This window comes from Salvia splendens, chromosome 14, assembly GCF_004379255.2.
Source record: "Salvia splendens isolate huo1 chromosome 14, SspV2, whole genome shotgun sequence".
Classification (NCBI taxonomy): Eukaryota; Viridiplantae; Streptophyta; class Magnoliopsida; order Lamiales; family Lamiaceae; genus Salvia; species Salvia splendens.
Window position 1 is genome coordinate 26,574,833 of NC_056045.1, and position 17,600 is coordinate 26,592,432.

At 38.0% G+C, this 17,600-nt stretch overlaps 1 protein-coding gene and 1 pseudogene across 1 annotated transcript; both read right to left on the reverse strand.

The window, feature by feature from the left end:
• Window positions 1-1,294: 1,294 nt before the first annotated feature.
• Window positions 1,295-2,951, reverse strand: LOC121765546 (protein ASPARTIC PROTEASE IN GUARD CELL 1-like). Its single transcript, XM_042161738.1, has 2 exons — window positions 2,272-2,951; window positions 1,295-2,182 (listed from the first exon to the last, which is right to left on the reverse strand). The coding sequence occupies exons 1-2, from the start codon at window positions 2,929-2,931 to the stop codon at window positions 1,400-1,402; spliced, it is 1,443 nt and encodes a 480-aa protein (XP_042017672.1). The 5' UTR covers window positions 2,932-2,951; the 3' UTR covers window positions 1,295-1,399.
• A 6,174-nt stretch (window positions 2,952-9,125) lies between these two features.
• Window positions 9,126-10,799, reverse strand: LOC121763923 (annotated as a pseudogene).
• Between the last annotated feature and the right edge of the window lie 6,801 nt (window positions 10,800-17,600).

The window sequence follows — 17,600 nt, forward strand, 5'->3', positions numbered from 1 at the left end:
AATCTAGAACTCCGATTTTCATTGGTTTGTAAATGTAATTATTTGCAAGAAAACACACTTACCATGGAGTAGTTCGTGTATTTGACACAGAATCTACCTTTTCAAATGAAGTCATTCGAATAAATATTTACTTATTCACGTAAAGACGAAAAAATAGTTGTCTATGTGTTCACGTGCATATCTACACACAAAATTAAACTGTAGTCTTGTGGCAATATATGGGGTTACTCTTCTACGAAATTTTATTCTTATTGGGATGATGAATGAAGTAAAAATAAAGATCAATACATTTGAAAGTTTGGTATAGCATATTGTTAATTATTAAATTAGACGACGTTTATTTTATTAGATAATATTCATCTCTTGATATTAAACTTATTTAAAGAACGATGAAGCATCTTCTTCTTAAATTAAAAAGAAATTCAATCAACGTCTTTGGATATTCGGTATGAAATTTTGTTCACAGGGAAGCTAGTATATATCTGAACCATATGATTTGAATTATTGGATGATGAGCGAAGTAAATATTTGAGGGTGAAGTCAACAATATACGCCACCCATATTTATCCATTGTCCTAATGTGTCTGACATGCAAGATGGGTAACACAATAGTCCTTTTTTACTTTAGGCAAACCAACAATTTTTTAATTTCACAACCCATCACTTCCTCTCCATTAAATACTAGTACTAATTATTTTCTGTTGTAGATTTTGGAAGTATTTGGTTGTTATATTTATAATAATAATAATACGTTCATTTACTTATTACATTGGAGTTTGTACACCTTTGACCTTTCCCCCCACTATTAATAACTTAAGTAAGTTGCCCTTTGTATTGTGATTTATGGGTTATGTCACAATTTGTGAATATATCTAATCAAAATTTTTTTATATACGCACGCATATTATATGAATGTTTAATTTCGAGTAATTTAAAATTGAATTGATCCTAAAGTAACTAGCCATAAGCTCACATGTTATTAGTTGTTTGTAATGTCCACATTTAGAGTTATGTGCATAAAGTGTATCAATCATTTAAGAACAATTTTAATTGGTACCAATAAGCAAAAAAAGTTGGTTAAAATCTTAAATGGTTGTGGGTTCAACACGAGAAATGCCGCGTTTTAATTATTTCTAATGGGCCATTCATTACATATCGCACCAACAACACACATGCCTATGCATTAAATATCTAAAAGAAACATCAACAGTTTAACCTTTAACATTCCATAACTTAAAAGCTGTAAATCCACCTACATTATTATGTGGCTTATGAAGATATAATTACAATCTGATGAACAAAAATTTAATTGAAGCCGTGTTTGATTATAATTGAGGTACAAATAAGATTCAAGAATTATTGAAATTAAAAATAATCTACTATAGTAATTATTGGAGTACTAACATTTATTTGGGCTGAAACCAACAACTTTATTAGCTAAGTCATAACTGACACGTGTCCCCTGCTGCTGCACGTTGCCGATGATTGACAGCGACCCGCTCGTCGCCGCGAACGCAAAGCAGTATTTTCCGGCGTCGTCGACCGGAATAAGGAAATTGCTCGGCCGCAGCGGCACCGCCTTCCCCCCGGCAAACTGCAGCGACACCGTCGGCACCCTCACCGTTGTCATCCTCGAGAGATCGTAGCACGTGTCGAAAAGCGAGAACCCGCTCGCCGCCGGCAGATCCCGCGCCATTCCGGCGAACGCATCTCGCACCGAGTTATACACCTCCGACCTCAGCCGCGTCACCGCCGTGCCGGAGTCGATGATCACCCCGCCGCGACCGTCGCCGCCGATATCGAGGAGGTCCGGGGAGAAGTTCACCGGTCTGCCGCCGACGTTGATTCCGTTGAGGGCGACGAAGTGGTAGGTGTTGATTCGGGGATTGGTGAGGAGCGGAGCGAGGACGGCGTCGGAGGCGCGGGCGGAGTTGAATTCGAGAGTGGAGGAAGAAGAGGAGTCGCGGTTTACTAGACAGTACGAGAATGAGGCCGCTTTGATTTGGGAATTTAGGGATAGGGTTCCGCCGCCGAGGCCTAGTAACCCGGCCGCGCCGGCGAATAACCCCTCGTTATGGTGGCCGCAGCCGATTGCGACGTTGGGGACAGAGCCGGTGGCGCCGAATGTGACGGTCTCGGTGGCGAAGTTGCCGACTGTGTACGAGCCGTCGCCATAGCTGACCTGTGTATGCAAGCCCTCAATTAATATTTTCCGAAAACTAATTTAATATATCACTTTATCGTGAATTTGAAATAGTAGTATAGTAAAACCTGGTAGAGGCAGGAGTCGGTGCGGCAGGCGGAGACTTCGAGGGCGGAGCACTGGGGGGCGGCGCAGGGGAGGGGGCGGTAGGAGGCGGAGGCGGAGGGGTTGAAGATGGGGTCGGCTTGGTCGTAGCAGGTGGAGCAGGGCTGGCATTGGAGCCAGCTGATGTCGCTGCCGGTGTCGACGACCATGTAGAAGTCCTTGGAGGGGCGGCCGACGCCGATGCGGGCGAAGTACTCGCCGCTGCCGAGGCGGATGCCGGAGGTGACGGGGGACTGGAACTGCTGAGGCGAGAATTCCGAGGCGGAGGAGCGGGAGAGGGAGAGGGAGTGGCGGAGGAGGAGGGAGTGGACGCGGGATTGGTCGCGGGCGAGGCGGGAGAGGGTGAGGGCGGTGTAGTTGGCGGTGGTGGGGCGGGCAGAGGGGAGGGAGTGGCGGGGGTGGATGGTTAGGGAGAGAGAGGGGGAGCCGTCTAGTTGTTGCTGTGGTAGTACGGTTGTCGACGGAGTGTTTGGAGGGGAGAAGACTTGACGGGCTTGGTTGAGGGCGGCGGCGACGTCCATGAACTCGAATTGATGGTCGTCATCGGCGGCGGAGGAGGTGAGGATGAGAGAGAAGAAGATAATGAAAGCGGTGAGGGTAAGAGAGAGAGGCTGAGGGGCCATGTTTTTGTTTAAGGTGGTAATAAGGAGTATGTCAGTTGGATTTATAACGCAGAGCAACGGCAGCTTGGATTGGGACTGGGATTGGGATTGTGCCCATTCCTAACTTTCAAAATTAGTTTAAAATTTATTTGTAATTATCACACAACAGAAATTTTGTACTATTAAATATAATAGTCGGAAATCATATGGAGTATGAATCATACTACATGATGAGTTAACTAACATGATGTAGTTAAAATAACGGATTTTAAGAAATATTAAGAAAAATAAGAGAAAATAGTTAGTAAAATATGGTTATATTTATTTATATAAGTTTTAAATAAGATGTAAGTGAAATGAGTTAGAGGAATATGAAATTCTATTATAATTTATAATAAAAAAAAATGAATTAAGACTCTTATTCATGTTCGGACTAAAATGAAAAAATGAGACTCTTATTCGCGAAATGGGGGAATATTATACTAGCATGTATATAGTCAGATTCTTTCGCTGCGGAATAATTTTCAAATAATACAAACATAATTTTAAATTGAATATCGGATTAGAATTTAACCAAAAATAGTACTCCCTTAACAAATTTTCCTAGATATTTGATTAGTTATTATAAATATAGTAAGTTTTATTTATTACACATATGTAAGTATATCACGGCATTTTTCACATTAATTAGAATTAATAGATTTGGACTCTATGGATTAGGTTTCTAACTTTGAATTCTGTTTTGAGATATGTATATTCTTATGATATCATGAAATGTTGCTATTCACCGTTTGCGGAGGTAATTTTTAAAATGGGACTACGATTTCTTTTGAATAATTATAGTAGTACATCTTTTACCTCACAAAAGAATAAAAAAACTAGTATGTTATTTTGTGGTAATAAACGGGTCATTATGTTTGAATTATTATATGATAGGGTTACATGTAATCAAATGTAAATTCTAAATATGGTATAAATTCTAAACTACTATAATCTAGTGTCACGAAAATAGAAAAAAAATAATCTACATAAAATAATAATTTTCATGTAAAAATAATTGAATAATTTTTGAATTACTTTGATCTTGTGGTAATTAATTAATTACAGGTAGATGATTGGATGCATGTAGGAAAGGTTCCAAAATTGATCTATGTATAACACACGCACGCAAAATTTCACATATGGACCGACAAACATTTTCGTAACAACAAAAATAATGTTTTAGAATTTCAAAAATAATTATTACTATATGAAAGGATGGTCCCATTTTATTATCGTCGTAAGTTGTCATTGAAAACGATATGCACCAAATATGTTGGAGTTTAATATGGCAAAAACTGCAAATATGCTATTGATAACACATGTAATACTTACTTACAAGGCCAGATTTTACTAGCATGTATTTTTGCTATATTTTTCTTATTTCATGTTTTATTGGTAAAACATTAAATGCAATATTGTACTAAAATTACTCATTGTTTTATCCTTAAAACAAGATTAGAAACTAAAACGAAGAAAATCCATTCTCACGAAAATGTAAATTTTCTAATGAAGGTTCACACAATTTAATTATATCTCAATTATGCTGCTCATATCAAATTCGTAGATATATATATACACGCAGTATTATTTATTTATAAAATATTAATCCGATGACATAAAATTATAGGTGCGTGTCGAAATTGCATTGAAAGCTATAATGAGGAAACAAAGTTGGTGAACATTCACATTTCACATATAATTAAAATGAAGATAAGATATTTGGTATTCTTCACTTTATCGGGATAATTTTTTACACACTCGTTTATAGTAAGTATATTACACAACTTTATTGGGAGTATTAGGCAAAGACATTTAAATGTCATTTAGCATTAATATTTACTTGCATATTCGAATTCGCATGTCATACATTAGCAATACAAAGATATTTATTCACATGAATACATTTGAAACATAGGGTTATTTGGTTGTAAATTCTGGGCTATCAGTGAAAGATTTTCCCATAGCATATAAAATCGGTTTGTGAGTACATAATTTTTTGTGTATCTAAAAAAAACGAATTCAAATTTCGACTAGATCAAAACGACAAAAGATAGATGATGTGTAAAGTATAGTATCAAAATAACGTTATTTTAAAATTATATTCACAGTATTATATGATGATGATGAGTCAAAATATAGTAGAATATTTTCTACATTATTATCTCCTATTTTATTATCTTTCCATTTTAACTATTTATTATTTACTCCGTCCCTGAAATTTTGTCACATTTTTCCATTTCCGTTCGTCCCATAAAATTTGTCACATTTCACTTTTTACCATTTTTGGTAACGAGCCTCACATTCCACTAACTTACTTTCACTCACATTTTATTATAGAGTGAACTACACAAATGGTCCCTGAACTATGCTTTTTGCACACCAATGGTCCCTGAACTTTAAAAATATCATGGGTAGTCCCTGGACTAAGGTGTAATCACATTTATGGTACTTTTTCACTATTCATCACAATTTTACACCCAAAATGCCCTCAAGGCATGAATGGCATTTTGGGACTTTCATATCTAGGTATTGAATTTGATATTTTCTTTATCTAGTACTAAATATGATATTTTCTTATAGTTTAAGTACCTAAAATGATATTATTCACTTCAAGTACCTGAAATGATATTATTCACTTCACTTTTTCAACATTTCTTCTTTCTCTCTTTCTCTAAAAATAAAAATAAAAAATAGTACTATGAAATTATTAAATATATTAATTATAAAAATCAAAATTATAAATTTAATTATAAAATAATTTTCACAAAATTTAATTTTGATTGTGATTTGATTATTTTTTTAATTAAAACTAAGCATTAATTTTCGAAAAATTCTTAATTTTTGCTAAATTAAGAGAATATATCATCAAAAATTAAGAATTTTCGTAAAAATTAAGAATTTTTCAAAAATTAATGTTTAGTTTTAATTAAAAAAATTAATTTTTAATATTAAAAAATTAATCAAATCACAATCAAAATTAAATTTTGCGAAAATTATTTTATAATTAAATTTATAATTTTGATTTTTATAATTAATATATTTAATAATTTCATAGTACTATTTTTATTTTTATTTTTAGAGAAAGAGAGAAAGAAGAAATGTTGAAAAAGTGAAGTGAATAATATCATTTTAGGTACTTGAAGTGAATAATATCATTTTAGGTACTCAAACTATAAGAAAATATCATATTTAGTACTAGATAAAGAAAATATCATATTCAGTACCTAGATATGAAAGTACCAAAATGCCCTTCATGCCTTGGGGGCATTTTGGGTGTAAAATTGTGATGAATAGTGAAAAAGTACCATAAATGTGATTACACCTTAGTTTAGGGACTACCCACGATATTTTTAAAGTTCAGGGACCATTGATGTGCAAAAGACATAGTTCATGGACCATTTGCGTAGTTCACTCTTTATTATAAAACTAATACTTCCTTCGTCACAAGATAAGTGAAGCAATTCTTTTGGGCACGAGGTTTAAGAAATTGATATTAAATAAGTTTAAGTGAATCAAGTAAAGTATGAGAGAGAAAAAAGTAGAAGAGTAAAGAGAATAAAGTAGGTGGGGATTAAAGTAAGAGAGATAAATTTTTGCTAAAAATGAAAATGACTCACTTATAGTGGGACATCCCCAAAAGAAATACGACTTGCTTATCTTGAGACGGAGGGAGTACATTAAAAGTAGGACCCACATCCTACCAACTTTTCAACCCACTTTCCATTATATTTCTTAAAAGCTGTGCCCGGTCAGAATATGACAAAATTTGAAGGATGGAGGGAGTATCATTTTTCCAAAACGAATATAGAAAATGAAATGTAACAAATTTTCTGAGATGAAGAGAGTAAGTTCTATTTTAATTTAATTTTTAGTATTCTAACTGACGTATAATTTTTTATGTCATTTAAGATTTGGTTTGCTTGAAATTTAAAAAAAAAAGAAAAAAAAAGAATACACCAATGTTACAAATGATTAGTGAATTACATATCGATCGAATAATCCGCCGTGACAATGACTTATTTAATTCACCAATGTAACTATGCAAGTAAAATGATGGTTGGTAAAGTAGCTTCACATTATAAACACGTTTACTTTACTTTGGAACCCTAAAAGAATATCATCAATTCCCTAAAACGGAATAAATACCAATAATTAATTTGTCTTATTCTTTTGTACATGAAGTGAATTTGTATTCTCAGTTGAATATCTATATACTGAATCAGCTCGAAAATGGACCGAGTTGGCCCATCAACTATTGAAGCTATCACAAATATCTGATTTGATTGGACCATGCTTAATGTAAATGGGCCTCAAAAATTATAAAAGAAGAAGTTAATATCACATTCTATAACCACCTTTTACCTTTTCGATTATATCACAATATTTCAAATTTACCGGCCTTATTATAGCTAACATTTATGTTCTCCCAAGTTAAAGGTATACTTAAAAAGCTCTTAATGATAATTAACTTTCTAATATCACCCATAGTATTGAATTTTTGGTTTTCGAAAGTGGTAAAACTAATTTGAAAGTTGTTGATATAAAACTCTTTCTTTTCCTTGGATTTTGATAGGGACCTGATATTCTATTTTATTCTGGAAGGGAGCTGATATTCTTAAATATATTTATTTTAGTTTATTTATATTTTAGTATTATTTAGTGGTTATGATTTTATTTACTTTCCATAGTGGTTATGATTTGATTTGCTTTCCTAGTTTATAGTAGATTTTTTTTACCACATATATTATAAATATGTATGGAGCCTTTTATTATTATCAAGCAGAATGAATTAAATTAATATTTATCATTCTCTCCCATCGATTCTCCCTCTTGGAGAAACCACCTATCTCTCCAATTCTCTCAAAGTCACGCTAGTTTCCACCCTTTCTAATCTCTTTTCATATAATTTCTCCAACTAGGAATTAATCTCATATTAATTCCTATCAGATTTATATATCACATACCATTAGAAATGCATCATCAAGAGTTTTCCATAGTAATACATTTTAATTTCACACCGGAACCTAAAACTAAGCATTGGTCAAAATTAGACTAGTGCCAACTTACAAATATTAAAAGTTTATATTAATTACAACTAAAAGTAGACCTTGTTAAAAATCAAAATGTGGGCATACTTTGTATATTTATAGGCAACTGATTCATAAAAATGACTTTTTGATATTCGTAAAAAAAACACTTGGAGTTTAACATGCTCATCTTGATCTCAACATAAATTTAGATGAAAAAAGCTATGAAATGTCTTCTTGAGTTCCCAACGTAAAATATCTCTCCGTTACTCACTCATGCAATTTTGAATATCAATTATTCCAACAACATAATTGAAACATGTTTGCTACCTAATGCGTAATATTTCCTACCATAACTTCACATTACACATAAATTTTCCTAAAGCTACTTAAACCTAGCACCATGGCGCAGAAGTTGGTTAACCATTGGCATAATAATAATAAATATGGCGTTTACTTTGACAATCTATATACAACTATAAATAATGTGTATGCAATAAATTAACTTAAGCCTACAAATCTCTCGGGCACCAATGAAGTTTGTTTCAATTAATTAAAGCTCTTTCTTATAATGACGCGCAGCCCCACAATTATGACTTGTTTTAGTTGTTGAATAATATTAAGAGTCAATTTATTTCAAATAAGTTTGATGGAAATATTCGTTTGGTAATAATATAATACAGTACTTATTATAGTATATTTGTTGTAAATTAATATATACCGTAAATGCAAAATGTTTAACACAAAATACATAGGTCAATTCAGAAAACTTACTTACTCGCTCCTCCATCCACTAAAATAGTCTATTTTTAGGGTCTCAATTTAGTGTCTACTTTCTTAATTTGAATGCCAAGAGTATTATAGTATAAGGAGCATTAAATAAGGGCAAAATAAAATATATGAATTAAACTTTTAAAGAAAATTAGATGTTTTCAAACAAAATCGTACAATAGAAAAACATTATGGAAAAAGATTATGATATAAAGTGAAAATTTTGTCTTTTAAAATGTTTTTCTTTGTGCTTAAGATTTTGGTCATTTAAAAAAATCAATGCAAGTAATTGAAAATTTTGTAGTTGTTCTATTGCAAGTCATGTGCGTACAATGCAATACTAATAATTACGATTACAGAAAGAAGAAATTAATCTATCATTCAACCCTCTTTTCCATTTAAAAATTGACTTAAAGCAAAAGAAATAATCAAGTACTAGCATTATATATGCTCTTAGTTGAATTTATTTGTTGATAATTTAAGTTTTAGGTTCGATTTCCTTGCTCTAGTTCATAGACAGGTAGCCATAACTAGCATTTATTAGGGCTAAATCCAATTTTCTCATTAGCAAGGTCAAAAGTGACACGTGTCCCCTGCTGCTGAATATTCCCGATGATCGACAGCGACTCCTCCGTCCCCGCAAACGCCAGGCAGAATTTCCCTCTCCCATCCACCGGCATCAGGTAATTCTCCGCCCGCAGCGCCAGCGTCTTCCCGCCGCTGAACCGAAACGACACCGTCGGCACTTTGACCGAATTCAACCCAGAGAGATCGTAACACGTGTCAGAATCGAGAACTCGCCGCCGCGCCGCAGCTCCCCCGTCATGTTCCTGAACGCGTCGCGCAGCGCCGCATAAACCGCCGCCGGAAACCTCGTCACCGTCGTCCCCGAGTCTACGATCACCCCTCCCCTCCCTCGCCGACGAATCGCAAACGCGCCGCGCCGGATCCTCAGAGATTTCCCGCCGACGCTGATCCCGGTGAGTCCGACGTAGAGGTAGGTTTTGATTTGGGGGTTTTTCAGCATCGGCGTGACGATTGAATCCGCTGGCGCGGTGGAATTGAAATCGAGAGTGGAAGACGACTGCGAATCGCGATCGACTAGACAGTACGAGAATGAGGCCGCTTTGATTTGGGAAGGAAGAGATAAGGATCCGCCGCCGAGGCCTAATATGCCGGCGGAGCCGGCGAATAAGCCTTGATTGTCGTGGCCGCAGCCAATTACGGAAGTCAAGGCTTGTTCGCCGACGGAGATTGTCTCGGTGGCGAAGGTGCCGACGGTGGAGGAGCCGTCGCCGTAGGAGACTTGGTAGAGGCAGTTTCCTCTTAAGCAAGCGGAGGAATCGAGGGCGGCGCATTGGCGGGAGGTGCAGGGGAGGGGTTTGTAGGTGGCGGAGTTGGCGGGGTTGAAGATGGGGTCGGATTGTATGTAGCACATCGCGCAGGGGCGGCACTGGAGCCAGCTGACGTCGCTTCCAGTGTCGATTGCCATGTAGAATTGTTTGGCGGGCCGGCCTACTCCGATTCGGGCGAGGTACTCGCCGGTACCTTGCCCGAACCCAGAGGTGACGGGGAATTTTAAATTAGGGTTTTTGGATTTGGTTTTGGGTTTGATTTTGGAGAGGAGGTGGCGGAGGCGGGATTGGTCGCGGGCGAGGCGGGAGAGGGTGAGGGAGGTGTAGTTGTTGTTGTGGTTGGCGGCGGAGGAGGAGAGGGAGTGCTGGAGGGGTAGGGAGAGGGAGGGAGGAGGGGAGGTGGTGATGTGGTGGTTTTGTTGTTGGATTGAGGATTGGGAGAAGATGTGGCGAGTTTGTTGTAGTGAATTAGAGACGTCGAAGATTTGGAAGTTGGTGTTGGATGATGAAGGTGGAGAGATTAGGAGGAGAGATAAGATTAAAATGGTGAGAGAGAGAGAAGTAGGGTTGTTGTTCATAGACATGCTTTGGATTTGGGTTTGGAGATGAAGGAATGGATGTTGGAGCATGCAATTTATTCAAAAAGTGACATGAAAAAGCTTTTACTTAATGCACGCACATCCCAACTTATCTCTTATTTGACATTAGTACACTAATCACGCAAAACGTCCTGCGCTTTGCTACTGTATAAATATTCCATTTATCTTCAATTATTTGAGATGTGTTCCATTTGAGTCACGTGATTTTTTATTTTTTGGCATAATATACTAGAAAATAAATACGCCATTTATTTCTAATTATTCGAGTCATGTTCCATTTGAGTCATGTGATTCATTTTTTTTTTGGCATAATAGTGTTATTTAATTTTCTTGGTTAATCGGTATACGAAATAAATTAACTCGTTGGTCCTTTTACAACATCGGCTCTATTTTTCAGTAATGTTAACTTTTTCCAATTGCAAAATAAATTGAAATGCAAACAGTATATATACAAAGCTAAGTGTTTTTTATTTTTCGTATCAAGCACACTGCACTCATATCATCTTATACAACAAAACTAAATAAATTACTGTCATCTTGTACACATTTTAAGATGGATTAGACTGTATAGAGGTGGCCCAACACTGGGTCGAACGAGTCCATAAGACTATTATTGGTCTTCATTGTTGGGCCCGTACAGGCCCAAATTTAGTAGGTTTTAAATCTCAGAGCCAACTCGGTCAAAAACTTGTTATATTTATTAAACCAAGGTAGTGATGAAATGCAAACTCATATGTGTACAAACTCCAAACTTTCAATACAGTGTCAACACAACGATAACACAATGTCAACACAGTGTAAAATTTCAAGATTTTGATATCAACACAATATCAATACAATGTCAACACAATGTCATCACGGTGTCAACCGTTGATAATGTGTTGATATTTTCTGTTGCTATTATTTTGTAATCTATTGACATTTTTTAACGGTCCAGATTATAGTTTGGAGGTTGTACAATATTTAGAGTTTGCATTTGATTACATTCGTATTAAGAGCATCCACAGCGGAGAGCACAATGTTGTCCGTCCGTCCGTGCCAACGGCACAACACCGCTGTCCGCCGCTGGCGCGGCGCTGCTCGATGCATCGAGCACGTCCGTGCCAGCGAGCAACCGACGTGGCGCGTTCTGATTGACCAACGACATTTCCGTTGGAAATTCAATTTTTTTTAAAATCGAAAATAATACAAAAAAAAAATATTTTGACAATCCCAAAAAAATGAACGTTTTTTTTACCGTTTTCTGTATATTTTTTATTTTTTTAAAATTTTTTATCCCCAAAGTCATCTATAAATACATTCATTCATCATCCATTTTTCACATCAAATCATCTCTCACTCATCTCTCATTCATATTTTTCATACAACTTATCTACACCTTCATATCTCACTCAAACCCTCAAATGGATTTCACCCATCTCATTGCGGAAGCGGAGCGCGGAGAACAAGAATACTATGAACAACATCGTGCCGCCTATGAAGCCTATGTCGCAGCGAATACCCCCGCCCCTCCTCCTCAACCAACTAGATCAACTCTCTGCTACATCCATCGTGACCGGGAGGGAGCCAACGAAAGGCTCGTTGCCGACTATTTTTCCGACCAGCCGCGGTTTCCGGAAGATTACTTTCGGTGCCGTTTTCGCATGTCAAAACGCTTGTTTATGCGTATTGTTAACACATTGTCCGTCCATGTTGAATACTTTCAAACAAGTACAGACGCAGCCGGTCGGCAAAGTCTCTCGGCGTTGCAGAAGTGTATGTGTGTCATCCGACAACTTGCTACTGGGCAAACGGCTGACCTCTTCGACGAGTATTTGCATGTCGGTGAGTCCACTGGAATCCTTTGCCTTAAAATTTTTTGCGAGGGCGTTCATTCAGCTTTCGGGGATGAATTCCTTCAGGCACCCACCACCGATGATTGCCAACTGTTGCTTCGTCTTCACAAAACAGTCCATGGTTTTCCCGGTATGCTTGGCAGCATTGACTGCATGCATTGAAGGTGGAAGAATTGTCCGACTGCTTGGAGGGGGCAACACTTAAGCGGCCACAAAGGCGGCGGCCCAACACTTATCCTTGAAGCGGTCGCCGACTACCGCCTATGGATTTGGCATGCATATTTCGGTGTTGCCAGATCCAACAACGACTTGAACGTGCTCTATTCTTCACCACTCTTCAATGATGTGTTGAATGGTGTAGCACCGACGATCGACTTCACCGTCAACGGAAATGCATACCACATGGGTTACTATCTCGCCGATGGTATCTACCCAAGGTGGTCGACTTTCGTGAAGGCGCTCAGCAACCCGCAAGACCCGAGATGGGTTCTTTTTGCGCAGTGTCAAAAATCCGCTCGGAAAGACGTCGAAAGAGCTTTTGGGGTCCTTCAAGCCCGATTCATCATTGTGAAGGCCCCGTCTAGACTGTGGTACGTGAAAAATATCGCCGACATCATGTACACGTGTATTATCTTGCACAACATGATTATAGCAGACGAAGGACCGAGGACGGCTAGCTTTTACAACGAAGATGAAGCCGGAAGCTCAACCGCGAGGTCTCCCCCACGCCAAGGTGTGCATACCCGAACCCACGTTGAGCTACAAGAAGACCTAATCAAGCACATTTGGGTGAAGTTCGGCCACGAGTAGTGGGTTTTTTTATTTTATGAATTTAATTATAAAATTTTTAATTTTTAGGATTTTAATTATGTACTTTTTAAATTTTAGGATTTTAATTATGTAATTTTTATTTTTTAGGATTCTAATTATGTAATTTTTAATTTTTTTGTAATTTGTAATATTATTTCGGTTATTTTTAATGAATTTTAATATTGTGGAAATGTTTTTATTTAAATTGAATAATAGAATGGTGGGACCCTTGAGCTTGTCCTTGCGGAAGAGCATGGATGTGGGTGTTGTGCTCTTGCCTAAAAGCAGGGAGTAAAAGTGGGTCCGGACCCACATCCGTGCTCGTTGGCAAGAGCACGGATGTGGATGCTCTAAACCATTTGTAAAAAATAGTACTCCATTCGTCCACAAAAAATAGACAAGTTTTACCATTTTGGTTCGTCCACCAAAACTAGACTAATTCTAAAAATGGAAAGTTTTAAACCAATACTAACCATACACATCATTCTAAATGTGAACTCCACAATCCACTAACACTACTTCGACCACATTTTTCTTCCATATTTCTTACTTACCAATTATACATTAAAACTCGCACTATCTACAACTTTGTTTATTTTTTATGGACGGAGGGAGTAATATTTTCTAAAGTGGTCATATATGCTACATTCATTCAATAACTATAGCTACTAATTTTAAAATCACTAGTAATAGGGGGAAATGTGTGGACTGAACTTAAGTGGTCCTCTCATTAATATCATTGTATACAAATACAATTTTATAAGTGATATATCATATAATTGTGGAGCCGCACCAATATTAATATTATGATGAATATAGTTGATTTACCATATAATAGTGACTTACAACCTTTGACAGGAACGAAATGTAGGTTGAAGTAGTGAATAAAAATTTAGTGGTCCACATATAGTATATCGCAATTTTTATTTTGAGATAATTTTCTTTATAATTACGATTTTCTTGTAAAAATCTAGACCGTGGGATGCTCGACCTATTGACGTTTATAATAGTTGAAAATACTGGTGGCAGTTGAAATTAGTGTTTACACATTTCATATTTAGTTGAGAGCAATACAGTTAATCCATTTATTTACATTAAAGAGGGACAGAATCAATGCGTGAATTGAGTCATTTATTTGTCATTTAAAATCATGTACGGAAAATATATAATATTGATTAAGTTACTAACGAACCATAACATTAATTACGTCACTTAATGTTTTTTAGAATTATATATGAATGTATATAAAATATTAATTACAACTTCATAACCGCTAATTGAGCCACTCAAATATTGATCAGGTATGGTTGCTGCTTTCAGGAGCAGGCTAGCTCTAATAACCTGGCAATGCCTTAGAGCATCCACAACCGTGCTCTTGCCAGCGTCACGGTTGTGGGCCCGGGCGGTACTATTCATGCCTGCTCTCTGGCAAGAGCACAATACCCACAACTGTGCTCTTCCGCAAGGACGAGCACAATTAATATAAAATTCAATTAAACAAAAACATTTCCATAATATTAAAATTCATTTAAAAACCACAATAAATATTACAAATTACAAATAAAATTAAAAATTACATAATTAAAATCCTAAAAATTAAAAATTACATAATTAAAATCCTAAAAATTAAAATTATATAATTAAACTCCTAAAAATTAAAAATTACATAATTAAACTCATAAAAATTGAGATTTAGAGAGTTGTTTAGTATAGTGTCATTTTTTGTGTTTGAAATGAGAGTATTTATAGATGAAAGTATGAATTTTGGGGTAAAAATAATGAAAAAAAAATAAATTAAAAGTGTGGAAAAAATGGATATATATTATAAGGAAGTGAGAAAATATTTTTTTTATTAATTTTGAATTTTTCAGATTTTTTCGATTTTATTAAAAAAATAATAATAAAAAATGATAAATCAACGGGCCAATCAGAAGCTGCCACGTCGCCACCTCGTGCTCTTGCCGCTGGCACGGACGTGCTCTTAGCTAAGAGCACCACCCTGCCAGCGGCAGGGCGCATCAACGGACGAGCTATGTCCTTGCCAGCGGCAAGGACGGCGGTGAGCATGCTGCTCACCGCTGCGGATGGTCTTAATCCGTCTTTCACACTAAGGACATTTTTTCAAGTTCAATTGGTCTTGAATGAGATAACTACGCATTTTTAACTATTTACGTTGAACTCAAATCTATTTTAACGTAAATATCACGCCAAATATAATTTTACTCTAATTATTTATAATAAATTCACAAAATTTGAAAAGTTTTTGATTTTGATATAGTGTAAGATCATCTCCAATGGTATACTAAAATCTAAATGAACTAGGTAATTAGCTCCAAAAGTACTCCAAAACCAATCTCATTTTGAGTGAAAAATATTTATCTTTAGGTTTACACTAAACCAAAACCCAAAACTTTTTTCAAATTTTTTAAGTAAAAAAGGCAAATATATAGAATATTCGTTTAAGTTTGAGTTTAGTGTAAATATCATTAGAGCTAATTACCTATCTCATTTTAGCTTTTAGTGTACCATTGAATATGGTCTTAGGGCATCCGCTATGGGCGGACGATGGCACGCCCGATGGCGCACATCGTCCGCGCCATCCATCGTCCGCACCCATTGCGGGTGCGCGCCATAGGGCGCGGACGATAGTCGCGCCCTATACTTCGGTCGCGGAGGATAGCGCGGACGATGGCCATCGTCCGCGCCATCATCCGCCCCATTGCGGCTGTCGCGGACGATCAACCGCGGACGATGGCACGAGGTTTCGTTTTTTTATAAATACCGTTCATTTGTAACATTTCATTTCCCTCGATTTCATTTTCGAAACTTACAATTACATAATTACTACGAAATGGATTCAAGCCCCAATAGTCCTACGTTTAGCGCAGGGGCGCATTAGCCGGGTACAGAACCCGGCGATTATCGTTCGTTCGACACCAACGCCCATTACGATCCCGATTTCAGTACGGAATCGTATGGGTTGTCTGACATGGAGCCGTCTCCGCACCGCCCAACCGCAGCGGCCGATCCCGACCCCGCCACGACTGCTTCCGCCCCAGCCAGAAAGAAGCGGAACCGGCAGCGGGCGCAGAAGTTGCCGCCTCCCGGTGATTGCGATGAGTACGCCCCCGGCCGTACGAACTACAACAACGACGAAACTCTCACCTTGGCCCTGTGTTGGGTAGATATATCGGAAGATCCGATATTCGCGAACAACCAGCGACAGATCGCGTACTGGGAACGCATCGCGGACCTCTACAATTCGGTGAAGCCGCCGACCGCGTACAAGCGCAAGCGTGAGCAACTCCGCAAGCACTGTGATCAAGTCAAGAAGCAAGTGAACTTGTACGCGGCGGAGTTCGAGAAGTTCACGCGGTCACAGGGGAGCGGCGAGAGCGCGAGCGACGTGCGCGCTAAAGCGCTGTTGTCGTACCGGTCGATGTACGGCGACTTCAAGCACGAGGCCATCTGGGCGCTCTTGAGGGACAAGCAGAAGTTCCAAGGTGGAATTCTGCACACTAGTGCGCCGAAGAGGATGAAACCACTGAAGCTGGTGATTACACGAGCAGCGGCAGCGGCAACCACCCGGTTGACCTCAACCGGACGTACGTGGATGAAGGGAGTTCCGGCACACCGGTGTCCTTCCGGCGTCAAGGCTGCGAAGGCCAAGGGGAAGGCGACCGCGACCTCATCGTCGACCGCTGCAACCCAAGCTCCGGTCCCGGTAGAGCTCCCGACCCAGACGGCCGCCGTGTTTGAGTCGTTAGCAACAGCGTCGATGGCAAGGACGATGTTGCAGACGCACATGGCCCTCAAGAAGTGTACCGACCCCGACGAAGCCGAATATCTCCGGGCGTTACTCGTTGAGCTGCGTCGGAAATTGGGAATTGGTCCGACTTAGTTTTTTTTTATTAGTTCAATGATGTAACTTTTTTTTATTAAAACTTCGCCGTTTGTTATTTAGACCGTTTTTTATTTACTCGTTACTTGTTATTTGAAAACAGTTAAATTAATTAAACAAAACAATAAAATGATGATATGGCGCGCCATAGGGCGCACCACTGGGCGCCCCACTGTAGGTGGAGAGGTAGGAGGATAAAACTGCTGACGTGGCGCGCCATAGGGCGCGCCTTAGGGCGCCCCATTGCTAATGCTCTTAGATCTTAGGTTCGACTCCTAACAACGGTAGTATTAGATAATCCTTCATCGTGATGACTCTTTATCCGTACAGGCCTACAAGGTAGTCATTAT